Below are 13,400 nucleotides of genomic sequence, written 5' to 3' on the forward strand. Positions count from 1 at the left end.
AATAATATTAATGATCTATTTATTCAAACTAGTAAATTACAACCGCTATAACACGAGTATCCTATGTATGTCATCCTTATATTTTATAATAAATACTAATATATGTTCATTAAACACCTATTATATTAAAATATTATATTAATTTTATTTAATAAACATTTATTTATGTATATTGATGATTATCAAGAATTTGTATATGGTTCTACAAGATATTATGTCCAAATACAATTTGATCAACCATATTATTTTAGCTCAGATAAATTATCAGTATATATAACAATATATTATAATAAAAATAAAAATCTAATTAATACATTACCAAAAGAATATATATCTAAACCTGAATATATTGTAAAAGAATTATCAGATGATTACTTTTTAGATTATGGTGCAATACAACTATATGGTTATACAACAAATAATATAAATCATTTTAATTTAGATCATTATAATGGAAATTATAATATATTAAACAAATTATTTGGTTATAAATTAAATTTAGAAAAAAATAATCAAATAAATACAAGAATTATATTTGTAAGTAATCCATATGTTTTTATTAGTAATTTAAATCTAAATAAAAAATATGATAAAATAGGTCCATTTTATTATTCTTGTATAATTCCACCATTCTTACCACCATCATTTAATGGTCAATATAAAAAATATGGTTATTTCTTATTATTAACTTTTGGAACACATAAAAATTCAAATAATAATATTAATTGTTTAGGGTCAAAAATACAAAAAAGATTACGTTTTGATATTAAATTATTTGGATCATATCCTACATTAGTAAATTGTTTATTATCCTTTTCTAATATATTTAAATTCTCTTATCCAATTACTAGTCCAAATAAACAAAATAAAAATTTATATTTAGAAAATAATCAAGATAATATAATTCATCAATATAAATATAATTATTATAATAATGAATATTTTCATTATTATCAAGATTTTCAATTATGTAAAAAACAATTTATTAAAAATCTTGAAAAACAATATCAAAATAAAATTATTAATTATAAAGAAATCTTATTAAATAATTCGTCTAATTTAAAATTAAGATTTTTTGAACCATTAGCACAAACAATTGATATACAAAGTAAATTATTAAATTTACCAAAATCAATATTAGAATTATATTGGCAGAATAATTTGGAAATAATGAAACTTAATGATTTTGAAATAACAAAAGATCATTTTATATATAAAAATATATTTTATAAAAAAAAAAATGAAATCTTACATATTAATTATCAAAATCAATTAGTTGCAATATGTAATATTTCTAATATAAATCATTGGTATAAATATGATTCAATAAATATTAGTTTTAATATGTTAAATGCAAGATGGAAAACGCAAGAAATACATATTTTAATTAATAGAATAGAAGAGGTTAAATTTATTAATATTGATCAAATAAATAAATCTACTAAACAAATTTATAATTATAAAAGATGTACTTTATGGGATAATTTTTTTCAACATAATATAAATATTAATAATTTATCTATAATTCCTTCATTTACAACAGATGATATAAAAGTATATTACCAATTAATAATACATTTTTTTATATATACTAATAAAGATTGTAATAATATGGAATTTCTTCAAATAGATAAATTAAATATGATAGGTAAATTAACTTGGATTTCACCTCCAATATCAATTTATCAAAATTATCAAGATATATTTTATAATAAAAAATATTATTCTTTTGAAATAAATGATCAATATAAAGAATTTTCTAATATAATAGAATTATTTCAAACACCTAGCAATTCAATATTTAAATTATTTCCCCTTAATAATCTTTTACAATATAAATCAATAGAAATGTAAAATTAATTTTAAAATTTAAATATTTAAAAATAAAGAAACAAAAAGTTCTGGAGTATATTTATTAATCATTTTCAATAATTATTGATAATATTATTTATAACTTAACTTAACTACATTAATTATATATAATCAAATAAAAAAGGTAAATCATTCTATAAAAATACAAATATCTTAATAAATATATTATATTAATAAAAGTTTTAAGATTATTATCTGTAAATATTCTGGATTAATCAAGAAATCCATTATTTAAATAATCTTAATAAGTTAAAAAAAAAAAAAAAACAAAAAGAAAAAACCAAATTATTTCTAAGTACTAAGCATTTCATACAAAAATAATCCTATTAAAATTATCCTCATTTTAATAATAATAAATAAATTAAAATATTATCTACTTATTATAGTTAGATAAGTTATCGTTATAAATCCATTTAAACTTTTGTAATCAAAATTAAATCTTAAATTAATATAAAAAAAAGAATTATTTAAATTATCTTTATATCATATTGCCATTTCTTCTTAAATTTAATTATTTTATAATTCTATTTAATATATTATACGCTTTATCATAATAATATTTAGCTTTGCTTGAAATTAAATTAATATGAAAACTATTCATTAATCATAGACTGAAATTTCTTCTGTAATCTATAACTTCTCCTATATTCATCTAGTAAATATCTTAAATTTAAAATAACTACAGTATACAGCTAATTTAAAGTCAATAATAATCAAATATAATAATTCTTCAAATTTACATCCATTTTCATTATCTATATTCATTTCTTCTTTAAATTTTTATTTTGACATTTAAATTCAAATTTATTTTTATCTAAATATTGTTCTTAAATTTTTTTTTTTCTCCATTTTTATTATTTAAAAAATTACTTTTAGGATATTCCCAAGTATTATTATTATTTGTTATGATCTCATAATCAATCAAAAGACTAGGTATATTTACCAAATATTATTCAAACAAACCTATTTGATCACAATAGATATAATTCATCATATTCTTATTTAAATTCTCAATTCTCACTTTTTTTTTAAGTGATATCTTCAATGAATACATTATTATAATAAAAAATATCATCAGATTACAAATATTTGAAATATAAGTATGTTAAATAAAATTAGTTATGTTTAAATTTATTATTACTATTATTATTATTTATTAATTATTAGTTAAATATAGGAGACTCATTGTCTTTATTATATTTATGATATCTTTCAAAGAATCTTTTTATTTTATTATTAATTCTTTAAGAGAAAATTGAAATATTATATAATATTAATATTTTAATAATATTTAAAGATATATTAATTAAAATAATTTATATTAAATAAAATAAACTAATATTATATATTATTTATCAATATTAATATTAAGATCTAATAAAAAATATAAAAGAAAAATCCTTGAAAAAAAATTAACATAAATAATATATGTATCCAATAATATATTAAATACATTCCAATCAATAATAAATATACATAATAAATTCTAATATTAATAAAAAAAAGTACTTTAATAAAACTTGAATTATTCAAAGAATTAATAATATATTATAAATTATCAATATTTAGTTATTACTATTATATTTTTCAATTTCCTGTCTAATTTCTTCTGATATAGTATAAATTTTAAAAACTATTTTTTGTATTTTTGGACAAAAGGGATTATTATCACATTTAAATTGCTGTTGATGCCACTTTTGATAAGCTTTTTCATATAAACTAAGTAATTTTTGTAAACTTTTTGATTTAATTACATCACTATCAATAATACTAGCATCAATAATTTCAGGTCCATTATATAATATATATAATACTTTAGATTTATCATATTCATTTGGAATTCTCGGTACCATATAATTATAATTCTTTGCATGTTTGCATGATAATCCTCTATTTTGACCATAATCTGATGTATATTCATTATTATTATCATTATAATCATTGCCACTATCATCTTCGTTTTCTTTATACATAGGTAGACCTAAATAACTATGATTATCTAGTACTTGTGGAGTTTCATTATTTTGTCTATGTTCACACGAATAGGGTTGTGTATAATCTAAACCATATCCATTATCATATTGATCTTCTTTACCATTACCTCTACATAAAAAATATGTTAGTCCTCTTTGTGTTGAAATAAATGAAATAATATAAAAATTTGCTTGATATTTTAAATAAAATGTACTTTTAATTGTATTACATAATAAAAAACTGGAAAATACGGTCCATTTTAAAAAAATCATCTTAGAAGAAAGAGGAATTGAAAAAAGAAAAAAAATTAAAAGAAAAAATAAAAAAAAAGGTAACAAAAATTAATATTAACTATATAATATTGAAAATTAGACCCATTTTACAATACTTTAGATATTTTAAGAACAAAATATACATCGAGCATGTAACTATTACGAATATTTAGGCGGTAAACGAAAATTTTTTAATATTATAAATTTTCTTTTAAATATAATCTTAGGATAATAACATAATATTAATATTTATTAGTTTTTGGTATTTTGGCGGAAAATTTACTATATAAGTTAATTTTTTATTATTATAAATAAAATTTAAGAATTAAATATAATTATTAGAAATAATATTTTGATAATTCTATTACTTAAGTAGTTGTCTCAAATTTATAATATTAATTATTAATATAACGCGGTAAAATATTTTATATTATTACCTAATAAATAATATTATCCCTAAGGTTCTAAATAAAATCTTTAGATTAACTAATTAAAAAGAAAAAAAAGGGAAGAATTATTAGTCTAATTGTAATATATATGTAAATATTAATATATTGATTTATTTATAATTTTATTAATTGGGATATTTATATTTATAATAGAAAAAAAAAAAAAATGTTTAATTTATGGTCTATTGGACGTTTTCCATGTATAAGTAATGCACAGATATCTACTAGTATTAATAATTTTGGTTACTATGCTTATAGTATAAATACAAAGATTATTATTATAGATTTAAATTTAATGATTGATGGAAATAATGATAATATTTTATTTGGTTCAAATACTTGGAATCGTTTTAATTTTGAAATTCCAAAAATAAATAATATAATATGGAAAATAAATGAAAATAATAGTAATAGTAATATAATTAATAATATAGATATTTACTCAAATATAAAAATAGTTAATAAATCATTATATATTGAGAATTTATCTTGGGGTCCTTATATTAATTATAAATGGTCTTGTTTATTTACATGTATTAATAATGGAATAGTTTATATATGGTTATTACCTATATTAGATTCATTTTCTTTAGCTATATATAATCCTTCACCATCATTTAATCTTATTGATATATTAAGATATAATTATATTGAAGATAAAGAATATAAAATAAGATCTTATGATTGGTTATATAATAATTATTTGGAAGATAAAAAGTGTTTACTTATATCATTTTGTAATAAATATTTATTAAATACAGATAATCCAATATTAAAAGTTCCTATATTATCAATGCAATCAAATATTGGAGATAAAATGAATTTATATATTGTAACATCATGTTGGGATGATTATATAATTTTATATATAATATATATTCCTAAAGAATTTTCAAAAGAAAATTACATAGATAAATTTACAAATAATTTTGAAGATAATTTAATTAAACAAGATGAATATATATATTCTATTTTACCAGATAAACCTTTAATTATTTGTAATGCAGTATTAATTTATAAATTACCAAAGGTAATCAATAATAAATTTATAAATATAAATGATAATATGGATGAGATAGTAACTACTTCATATACTTCATCATTTAATTCAGAATATAAATTTGAAGTTATTATAGGAACTTCTATAGGACGTCTTTTATTATTTAGATTTAAACTTGATATAACAAATTTATCTATTATATGTATTGAATATAGATGTATATATGAGTTATTTCCTAAGATTCCAATTTCTCATATGAAGATTGTGATAATAGGTAATAATAATTTATATTATAATATTAAAGATGATGATTTGTTATTATTATGGTGTATTGGAATAGGTAATAATGTTATAATAGGGAATTCTATAATATCATATAATAATTTAGAAACTTCAATTGAATATTCTTCTGTTAATAAATTGAATTTAAATAATAAATTAGATATTTTAATACATAATTGTCCAATTTGTGGAATTCATTATATTGATGATATAATAATAGATGATAAATTAATATATTCTTTTATTACAATTGATAAATCTGGAATTGGGATTTTACATAGACCATCAATAAAAGAAAAAGGAAGATGGGATCAAATTAAAATATTATACCCAAATAAGATATTTCAAGCATCTTCATCATTTCCAAATATTGATCAATCAATATATACAAATGAATCTTCAGAAATATTGGAGAATAGAAATAAAGATTTGTCTAAAAAGCTCGAAAATATTCAAAGTATACCAAATAGTATACAGATAAATAGGAATGCAAATGATTATAAAGTAATTAGTTTTAATACACCTTTATCATATCCTGGGAATAATTTATATAATAATATTAATTATTCATATTTTATTATTATGTTATATTCATCTTCTACTCATACAATTCGATTAATATTAATGTTTAATCCAATATCAGCTATTGATTATATAAATAAACGATTAGTTTTAAATCTTCAACAAACTTATAATAGTGGTTTTAAAGAAATATATAATTATGTTAAATTTTGTAAAGATTTTAGAAATATTTGTTTTTTTGATTATTTAATACAATCAATATCACAACCTTTAATTTTGAATGATATTCGTCTTATTTTGGGAGGTCCAACAACTATTAAAGGAATACCACAAATAGAAGAAGTAAATAATAATAATAATAATAATAATAATAATAATAATAATAATAATAATAATAAACAATATAATGATTTATTGAATAAATTTAATATCAAATTAAAACCTTTTTCAGCTTTTAATTTTAAACTTGGTAAGATCTTGTTATTAAAAATAAAGGATAAATTAAATAATAATATAGAAACTAAATATAAATCTAATAAAGAATTTAATGATAATAATAATGATAGTGATGAAGATATTTTAACCTTATATTTATCAATATTTAGAGAATTTATACCAGAAAATATAATTCAAGATGCATTAGAATTTAATTTAATTCATGAATATTTTCCAGATATACTTTCAGAAAGTTATATTAGAACTACATTAGCAAATTTATTATTATTATTATTTTGTTATATTCATGAATTAGAAATTTTTACTCCTAAAAATCTCCAATATACTAATTTAAACTACGGTATGAATCATTTTAAAAAACTTATTGAATATGTATTAAAATTTTATGTGATTAATAATTTTACGGAAATAAAAGGTAATAATAATAATAATATGGATATAGTAAATAATATTGAATTTATAATTTCTTATTTTAAATTTCTTTATTTTATTCGATTAATTACTTCTTATAGATGTCTTATTACATTCCTTTATTCAAGATATATAGAATTATTTAATGATGATATTATTCAACGTGAAGAAGATATTGCTAATTATCTTGTACAATTAAAGACATTTTCTTTATTATATATTAATAAAATTAATGAACTTTATGGGGATAAAATTCAAAATATATTAGATAATTATATAAAAGATATTCATTCTTCTGAGAATATATATAATGAAGTGAAGAAATCAAAAATTATTGGTCAATTAATGAATAATATTGAAATAATAAATTCTAATAACGTTTCCAATCCAAATAATTATTTTTTGAATAAAAAATTAAATTTAAATTATATATGGGGATTTGTCAAAAATTTACAAGATATAAAGATTAATATTAATAATTTATATGATAATATAACGAAAACTGATTGTATATTAATAAGTAAACCACCATATACAATATATAAATGTTTTAGAAATTATTCAAATATAGTAAAAGATCCTGTAATTAATAATAATATATATAATAATAGTGATATAATAGTTAACCAACAAGATGATGATAAAGAATTATTAAAGAATCATTATAATTGTATTAATAATATCCCAGCATGTCCAATTACATTGCTCCCTGTTGAAATATTAGAAGATGTTCAAATACTTTCATGTAATTTTTGTGGTAGGATTACATATGTGAAATCTTCCACGAGAAAACCGCCAATGCATGCAATACCACATGAAATTGAAGAAATAAGAAAAAGATCTTTTTTAGAAAATTATGTAATGCAAACATATCTAGTATGTAGTATATGTTTAAATATTACAGTATTTATTCAGATATAATTTTTTATCTTTTTATTTTTGCCTTTTTTTATTATGATTACACATAAAAATTATATTAGACTCGTTTTGTTAAATGATAACTCCGGTATCTGTGGGGTGCATGCCTAAAATTTATTTAGGTATTTCTTAACTATGATTCTATAATGGATAATAGTAAGGTATAATCTACATATTAAAAATATATAAAGAATCTGATGACATTACTTATACCATTATTACCAAGAAATTCATCATTTGATTTCTTATATAAGAATTATCGTATAATTGAATATGTAGGTAGAGGTCAATTTGGTAATACATATAAAGTACAAAATACAATTGATAATAAAATATGGCTTGCAAAATGTATTGATTTATCACAAATGGATGAGGATGATAAAAATCGTAGTCTTCAAGAGGCTGAGATAATGAAAACAATTAATAATCCATATGTAATTAAATGTCATGAGTCATTTATACATGATGATATATATTTAATAATAATAATGGAATATTGTAAACAAGGTGATATTAGTAAAGTTTTAGAGAATTGTATTAAAACAAATACATATCTTTCAGAAGATACAGTGTTATTTTGGTGTTCACAAATAGCAGCTGGATTACATTATTTACATAGAGAATGTTCAATAATACATCGTGATATAAAACCATCAAATATATTTTTAACAGATAAAGGTAATATAGTAATTGGTGATTTTGGTATTAGTAGAATAATGTTAAGTGTAACAATTCCATATACATTAACTTCTATTGGAACACCTCAATATATGTCACCAGAGATGTGTGAAAATAAACCTTATACTTATAAAAGTGATATTTGGTCATTTGGATGTGTAATGTATGAGTTGACATGTTTAAAACCTCCATTTACTGGTGATTCACTTTTATCCTTAGCTTGGAATATTTCATTTCAAAAAATTGAACCTCCCCCAAAATGTTATTCAAATGAATTATTTAATTTAGTACAACAACTTTTATCAAGAGATTCTTCTTTAAGACCAGATCCATTTGAAATTTTACAAACTCCATTATTGAGAGTTTATAAAGAAAAATTATTATATACACCTAAAAATGAGATAATTGTAAATCCAAAAACAAAAAGGATGAATGAAATATCATTGATGGGTAAGATAATAGATAAAAATAAAATAGAACAGATATTTAATAAAAAAGAATTAATAATATCTAAACAAGATGATGATTTAATTGATTACCAATATGATATATCAGTAAAAACAGATGATACATGCCCAAGTACAAATAGTATATCTTTAACATCTTATTCATCATATATTGAAGAAAGGAGTATTTCTTTGGAATCAATAAATTTAGGATTTATTCCTAATAATTTTGTATATGAAGATATAAATAAATGTTGTAGACAAGATAAAGAGAAATTTTGTATAACTCCTACAAATTTTGATCAACAATATTGTAGTATAATTGTTGGTCGTATACAACAGTATATTTTTTTTAGAGTTGAAGAATGGTCATTAAAATCACCAAATAATTTATCAATATATGAGATTATAGAATATCTAAATAAAAATACGAAGTGTTGTAATAAATATATTATTGAAAATATTCGTATATCAAGCAAATGGTTGGCAGAATTTGTTTTAGAATTAGATATTGGTATATCAGAAGCAGAACAAGAACTACTTTTATCATACATAAGTTATACTTCATCAGTAAAGATAGATAATTTTAATATTTCGAGAACTATTAGATATGCAAAATCATCTGATAGTTTAAATACTTTAGATGAATTAAATTTAATTGGTAATAAGAAGATTAGGAGACAGTCTATGCCAAATAATGATTCAAAATATAAAAATTTTCAGAAATATATTAGAAATGAGAATTTGAATACATTATTTGATAAATTACCAATAATACATGAATTTCTTGAATATATTATTGGTTGGAATGGGATAATAAGAAATAATATAAATAATTTAGATATAACTGAGATAAAATATAACGAAATTTATAAGAAAGAAGAAGAAAAATTATCAAATAATTCTATGAGTATATTTTCACTGCATCTAATAAAGCCAGATTTTTATCATTTAATAAAAGATTGGATAGGGAGTATTATTAAACCTACAGTATTGAATAAGAAATCAGCTTTTCATAATAGTATTTCACCTAAAAAAAAAATTAAATCAATATGCTTAAAAGATGGATTTCGTCTTTTTGATCAATCCAAGCATGAAATTTTATCAAGACAACATTTTAGGACAGTATTATATTTAATATTACCTAAATTAACTTCAATACAATTAGATTGGCTTTTTGCTTTGGCACCAAAAGATTCTAATGGTAATGTAAAATATGAACAATTTTTAGAATATGTGACATATATACTGCAAAATGAGAAAGAAGTGAATAATTCTCAAACTATAAAGCTTGAAGATAAAGAATCGAATAATCATACAAATTCTATTTTTCCAAAACGTGATACAGGGCATTATTCATATAAAGTGGTTAATACAAAGAATTGTTATTCTTTATTTGTAGATGGAATTGTAGATCATTATTTATATGATGATGATAATACTCACAATAATGATACTGAATTCTTTGGTTATGGTATACATGATTTAGTTTTATTACATCATAATAATCAGACTTGTAGACGCCCATCTCCATCTCCTCAAATAATATCTAGAACAAGAACTGCATCAAATTTAAGAAATCCAGAAGAACTATTAACTGAAGGTTTTGATAATAATTTAGAATTAAATAATCCAGATTGTAAATCTTTAGGTACTAACTTAAGTGGTTTATTTTCAGCAAACAGATTTAAATTTAATGTATCAAGTAGTCCATCTAACAAAGATAATAATTATGATTTAAAAATAGGAACAAACTGTTATGTAAATAATGATGAAAATACAGAAATAAGTGGTGATTATGAATTAAATAATGATAATAAGCAATTTATATCAAATGGTATTGTAAAGACTCCATTAAGTTGTAAAAGTTGTATTAATCACTTTTCAATTTCACCTTCATCTCCTCCTGTATCAAGTCATTCAATTGATACATCTTGTTTATCTACAAATGCTTGTGAAACTGGAAATTGTCAACCTGAAAAAAGTTCTATTATTAATAATTGCTTTTTATTGTTAAGTATTAGCATATGCCTTGAGAAACTAATTCAAACTTTACAGTTGGAACGCTTATATACATGTTGGACAACATCAAATATATCACATAATCATTCATTATTAAGATATAAAGCATTAGAAAAATTGGAAAATATTAGAATTGAAACGAGTAGTGCATTACATAATTTAACATCATATTTACTAAGGTATCTAAAAGGAAATCCAGAAAAAGGACTAGATTTTGAATGTGATCAATTCTGTGTTTCTTTGAAGGAAACTCTTTTAAGATTAGAAGTTGAATTACCTTTACAAAGAGATGCTATTGATTGTATGCTACGTATTTTTACTGATCTAATACAAGATCAAACAGACTCTTCATTATCTCAAACTATTCAGGCTAGTAACAAAATAGCATTTATTAATGATGATAAACAATCAAATGAGGAAAATACTATTCCAAATTATTCTTCTAATGTTTATAGGGAAATTGTTAAGCAGGCAATAACACAAAATTTGGTTTATCCAATATCGAAAAAAAGTTTTGATAGTGAAGACTCTGTAAATATAAAAATCAAAAGTAACAAAAATATAAATAATCAATCATCAAATAATACTTCTAAATATATTAATAATAATAGTATTGATGAGTTTTACAGTATTGAAGATAGTCAAAGTTCATTTTCTTCATTAAATAATTGTGATGATGAAGAATATTGCAATTTAAAAACTATGTCACTTCCTAATAGAAAAAAACAAAGATCATCAGATTCAACTACTTCATCTCCTTCTTCTAAAGCATTGGCATGGACAGGGAAATTTCTTGCATCTTTGGAGTTTTTTGGTGAAGCTACTGTAAATTTTCTACAATGTGCATTTCAAATATTATCTATCATAGTACAAATACTTTCAAAAGATGAATTTTGTCATAGAAATGTGCTTTTATATAATCCAAATACAATTATAGAAAATTATAGACAATGGTCTTATTTAAAAGAACATGTATCAAGAGAATGTGCATTTGTTGTATCTATTGGTGTTGATTATGATCTAAAAAAAGACTTAGAAACTGCGAGAATATTTCTAGAATTGTTAGGTGCAAGAAGATATCAAGCTGCTACCACATGGCAATTACAAAGTACTAGTGAACGTAACCTATTTAAGGATTTACTTCTATTAGAAGAGGCTTTATGGAATAATAGTCAATACAAACAATATAATGGTAACTATAATAATCAAAATTTCGCAGATGATTGGCTACAAAAAGGAGATGAAACATGTACAGCACTACATAGTTCTTGTATAAACTTCATAAGTGAAATCAGAGATATGATATATAAATTATACTGAATATTTAAATAGTCAGCTAGTATAAAAAGCAAACGATAACATATAGTATTTGAGTCTCATTACCTTTATATTAATCTAGTATGCCAGTTAATAGTATTTAATAAGGCGCCATTGTAGAACTTAAGACGAGACGGAAATATTTTGCTAATTTAAACATCTGCTAGCAAAAGCTAGAATTGTATAAATACTGACAATATAACTTTACAACTTTAGAGAAGAACTACCTTACTGTAAAAATAAGGAAATATGGCAACTGTAGCAATGAAGCCATCAGAAAAGCAATTTGGGCAGTTTGCAGGTGAACAACAGTTACCTCAACATCGTATAAGAATAACCTTATCAAGTAAAAACTTGAAGTCAATTGAACGTGTATGCTCAGATTTAATTCAGAATGCTAAGCAGAAGGATTTGAGAGTGACTGGACCAGTCCGTATGCCTGTAAAAACTTTGAGGATAACGACTAGAAAGTCACCATGTGGTGAAGGTTCAAAAACTTGGGATAGATATGAACTCCGTATCTACAAGAGAGTTATTGATCTTTATTCATCTAGTGATGTTGTGAGACAAATTACATCCATCAATATTGACCCTGGAGTTGAAGTAGAAGTTACAATCTGTGATATTTAAGTAACTTTGTTTAGATAAAAGAGGAAATTAAAGAGGATGTGATGGAGTCTTATCTACATAAATAAAATAGTTGAGGAAATGATATGTTTAATAATATAATTTTTTCTTCTGTATTAATGATTTCTGAAATACTTTTTTTCTGTCATATTAG

At 20.8% G+C, this 13,400-nt stretch overlaps 5 protein-coding genes across 5 annotated transcripts, besides 41 other annotated features; 4 read left to right on the forward strand and 1 right to left on the reverse strand.

Annotated features, from left to right (window-relative positions):
- The first annotated feature begins 76 nt into the window (after positions 1–76).
- Positions 77–104: a sequence feature (AT_rich).
- Positions 105–118: 14 nt separating this feature from the next.
- Positions 119–167: a sequence feature (AT_rich).
- Positions 166–1,854, forward strand: CMU_019160 (uncharacterized protein; the record flags this gene model as incomplete). Its single annotated transcript, XM_002140472.1, has 1 exon — positions 166–1,854. The coding sequence occupies one exon, from the start codon at positions 166–168 to the stop codon at positions 1,852–1,854; it is 1,689 nt and encodes a 562-aa protein (XP_002140508.1).
- Positions 269–313: a sequence feature (AT_rich).
- Positions 417–597: a sequence feature (AT_rich).
- Positions 855–1,051: a sequence feature (AT_rich).
- Positions 1,205–1,242: a sequence feature (AT_rich).
- Positions 1,406–1,465: a sequence feature (AT_rich).
- Positions 1,481–1,527: a sequence feature (AT_rich).
- Positions 1,565–1,599: a sequence feature (AT_rich).
- Positions 1,700–1,779: a sequence feature (AT_rich).
- Positions 1,852–2,067: a sequence feature (AT_rich).
- Positions 2,068–2,123: 56 nt separating this feature from the next.
- Positions 2,124–2,152: a microsatellite.
- A 60-nt stretch (positions 2,153–2,212) lies between these two features.
- Positions 2,213–2,413: a sequence feature (AT_rich).
- Positions 2,414–2,607: 194 nt separating this feature from the next.
- Positions 2,608–2,731: a sequence feature (T-rich).
- Positions 2,732–3,003: 272 nt separating this feature from the next.
- Positions 3,004–3,038: a microsatellite.
- Positions 3,039–3,131: 93 nt separating this feature from the next.
- Positions 3,132–3,259: a microsatellite.
- A 17-nt stretch (positions 3,260–3,276) lies between these two features.
- Positions 3,277–3,460: a sequence feature (AT_rich).
- CMU_019170 (uncharacterized protein) lies at positions 3,438–4,118 on the reverse strand (the record flags this gene model as incomplete). Its single annotated transcript, XM_002140473.1, has 1 exon — positions 3,438–4,118. One exon carries the CDS (start codon positions 4,116–4,118, stop codon positions 3,438–3,440), a length of 681 nt encoding a protein of 226 aa, XP_002140509.1.
- Positions 4,010–4,086: a sequence feature (AT_rich).
- Positions 4,119–4,138: 20 nt separating the features above from the next.
- Positions 4,139–4,176: a microsatellite.
- A 6-nt stretch (positions 4,177–4,182) lies between these two features.
- Positions 4,183–4,217: a sequence feature (AT_rich).
- Positions 4,218–4,301: 84 nt separating this feature from the next.
- Positions 4,302–4,572: a sequence feature (AT_rich).
- A 75-nt stretch (positions 4,573–4,647) lies between these two features.
- Positions 4,648–4,746: a sequence feature (AT_rich).
- On the forward strand, positions 4,734–8,159 carry CMU_019180 (uncharacterized protein; the record flags this gene model as incomplete). Its single annotated transcript, XM_002140474.1, has 1 exon — positions 4,734–8,159. One exon carries the CDS (start codon positions 4,734–4,736, stop codon positions 8,157–8,159), a length of 3,426 nt encoding a protein of 1,141 aa, XP_002140510.1.
- Positions 4,941–4,998: a microsatellite.
- Positions 5,419–5,447: a sequence feature (AT_rich).
- Positions 5,604–5,635: a sequence feature (AT_rich).
- Positions 5,843–5,870: a sequence feature (AT_rich).
- Positions 5,980–6,020: a sequence feature (AT_rich).
- Positions 6,390–6,441: a sequence feature (AT_rich).
- Positions 6,551–6,623: a sequence feature (AT_rich).
- Positions 6,717–6,769: a microsatellite.
- Positions 6,852–6,932: a sequence feature (AT_rich).
- Positions 7,082–7,112: a sequence feature (AT_rich).
- Positions 7,244–7,319: a sequence feature (AT_rich).
- Positions 7,448–7,472: a sequence feature (AT_rich).
- Positions 7,486–7,520: a sequence feature (AT_rich).
- Positions 7,628–7,671: a sequence feature (AT_rich).
- Positions 7,696–7,734: a sequence feature (AT_rich).
- Positions 7,826–7,920: a microsatellite.
- Positions 8,160–8,353: 194 nt separating the features above from the next.
- Positions 8,354–12,622, forward strand: CMU_019190 (protein kinase domain-containing protein; the record flags this gene model as incomplete). Its single annotated transcript, XM_002140475.1, has 1 exon — positions 8,354–12,622. The coding sequence occupies one exon, from the start codon at positions 8,354–8,356 to the stop codon at positions 12,620–12,622; it is 4,269 nt and encodes a 1,422-aa protein (XP_002140511.1).
- Positions 8,625–8,646: a sequence feature (AT_rich).
- Positions 9,317–9,344: a sequence feature (AT_rich).
- Positions 11,835–11,912: a sequence feature (AT_rich).
- Positions 12,623–12,868: 246 nt separating the features above from the next.
- CMU_019200 (40s ribosomal protein S20, putative) lies at positions 12,869–13,249 on the forward strand (the record flags this gene model as incomplete). Its single annotated transcript, XM_002140476.1, has 1 exon — positions 12,869–13,249. The coding sequence occupies one exon, from the start codon at positions 12,869–12,871 to the stop codon at positions 13,247–13,249; it is 381 nt and encodes a 126-aa protein (XP_002140512.1).
- Between the last annotated feature and the right edge of the window lie 151 nt (positions 13,250–13,400).

This window comes from Cryptosporidium muris, genomic scaffold, assembly GCF_000006515.1.
Source record: "Cryptosporidium muris RN66 scf_1106632373407 genomic scaffold, whole genome shotgun sequence".
Taxonomy (NCBI): Eukaryota; Apicomplexa; class Conoidasida; order Eucoccidiorida; family Cryptosporidiidae; genus Cryptosporidium; species Cryptosporidium muris.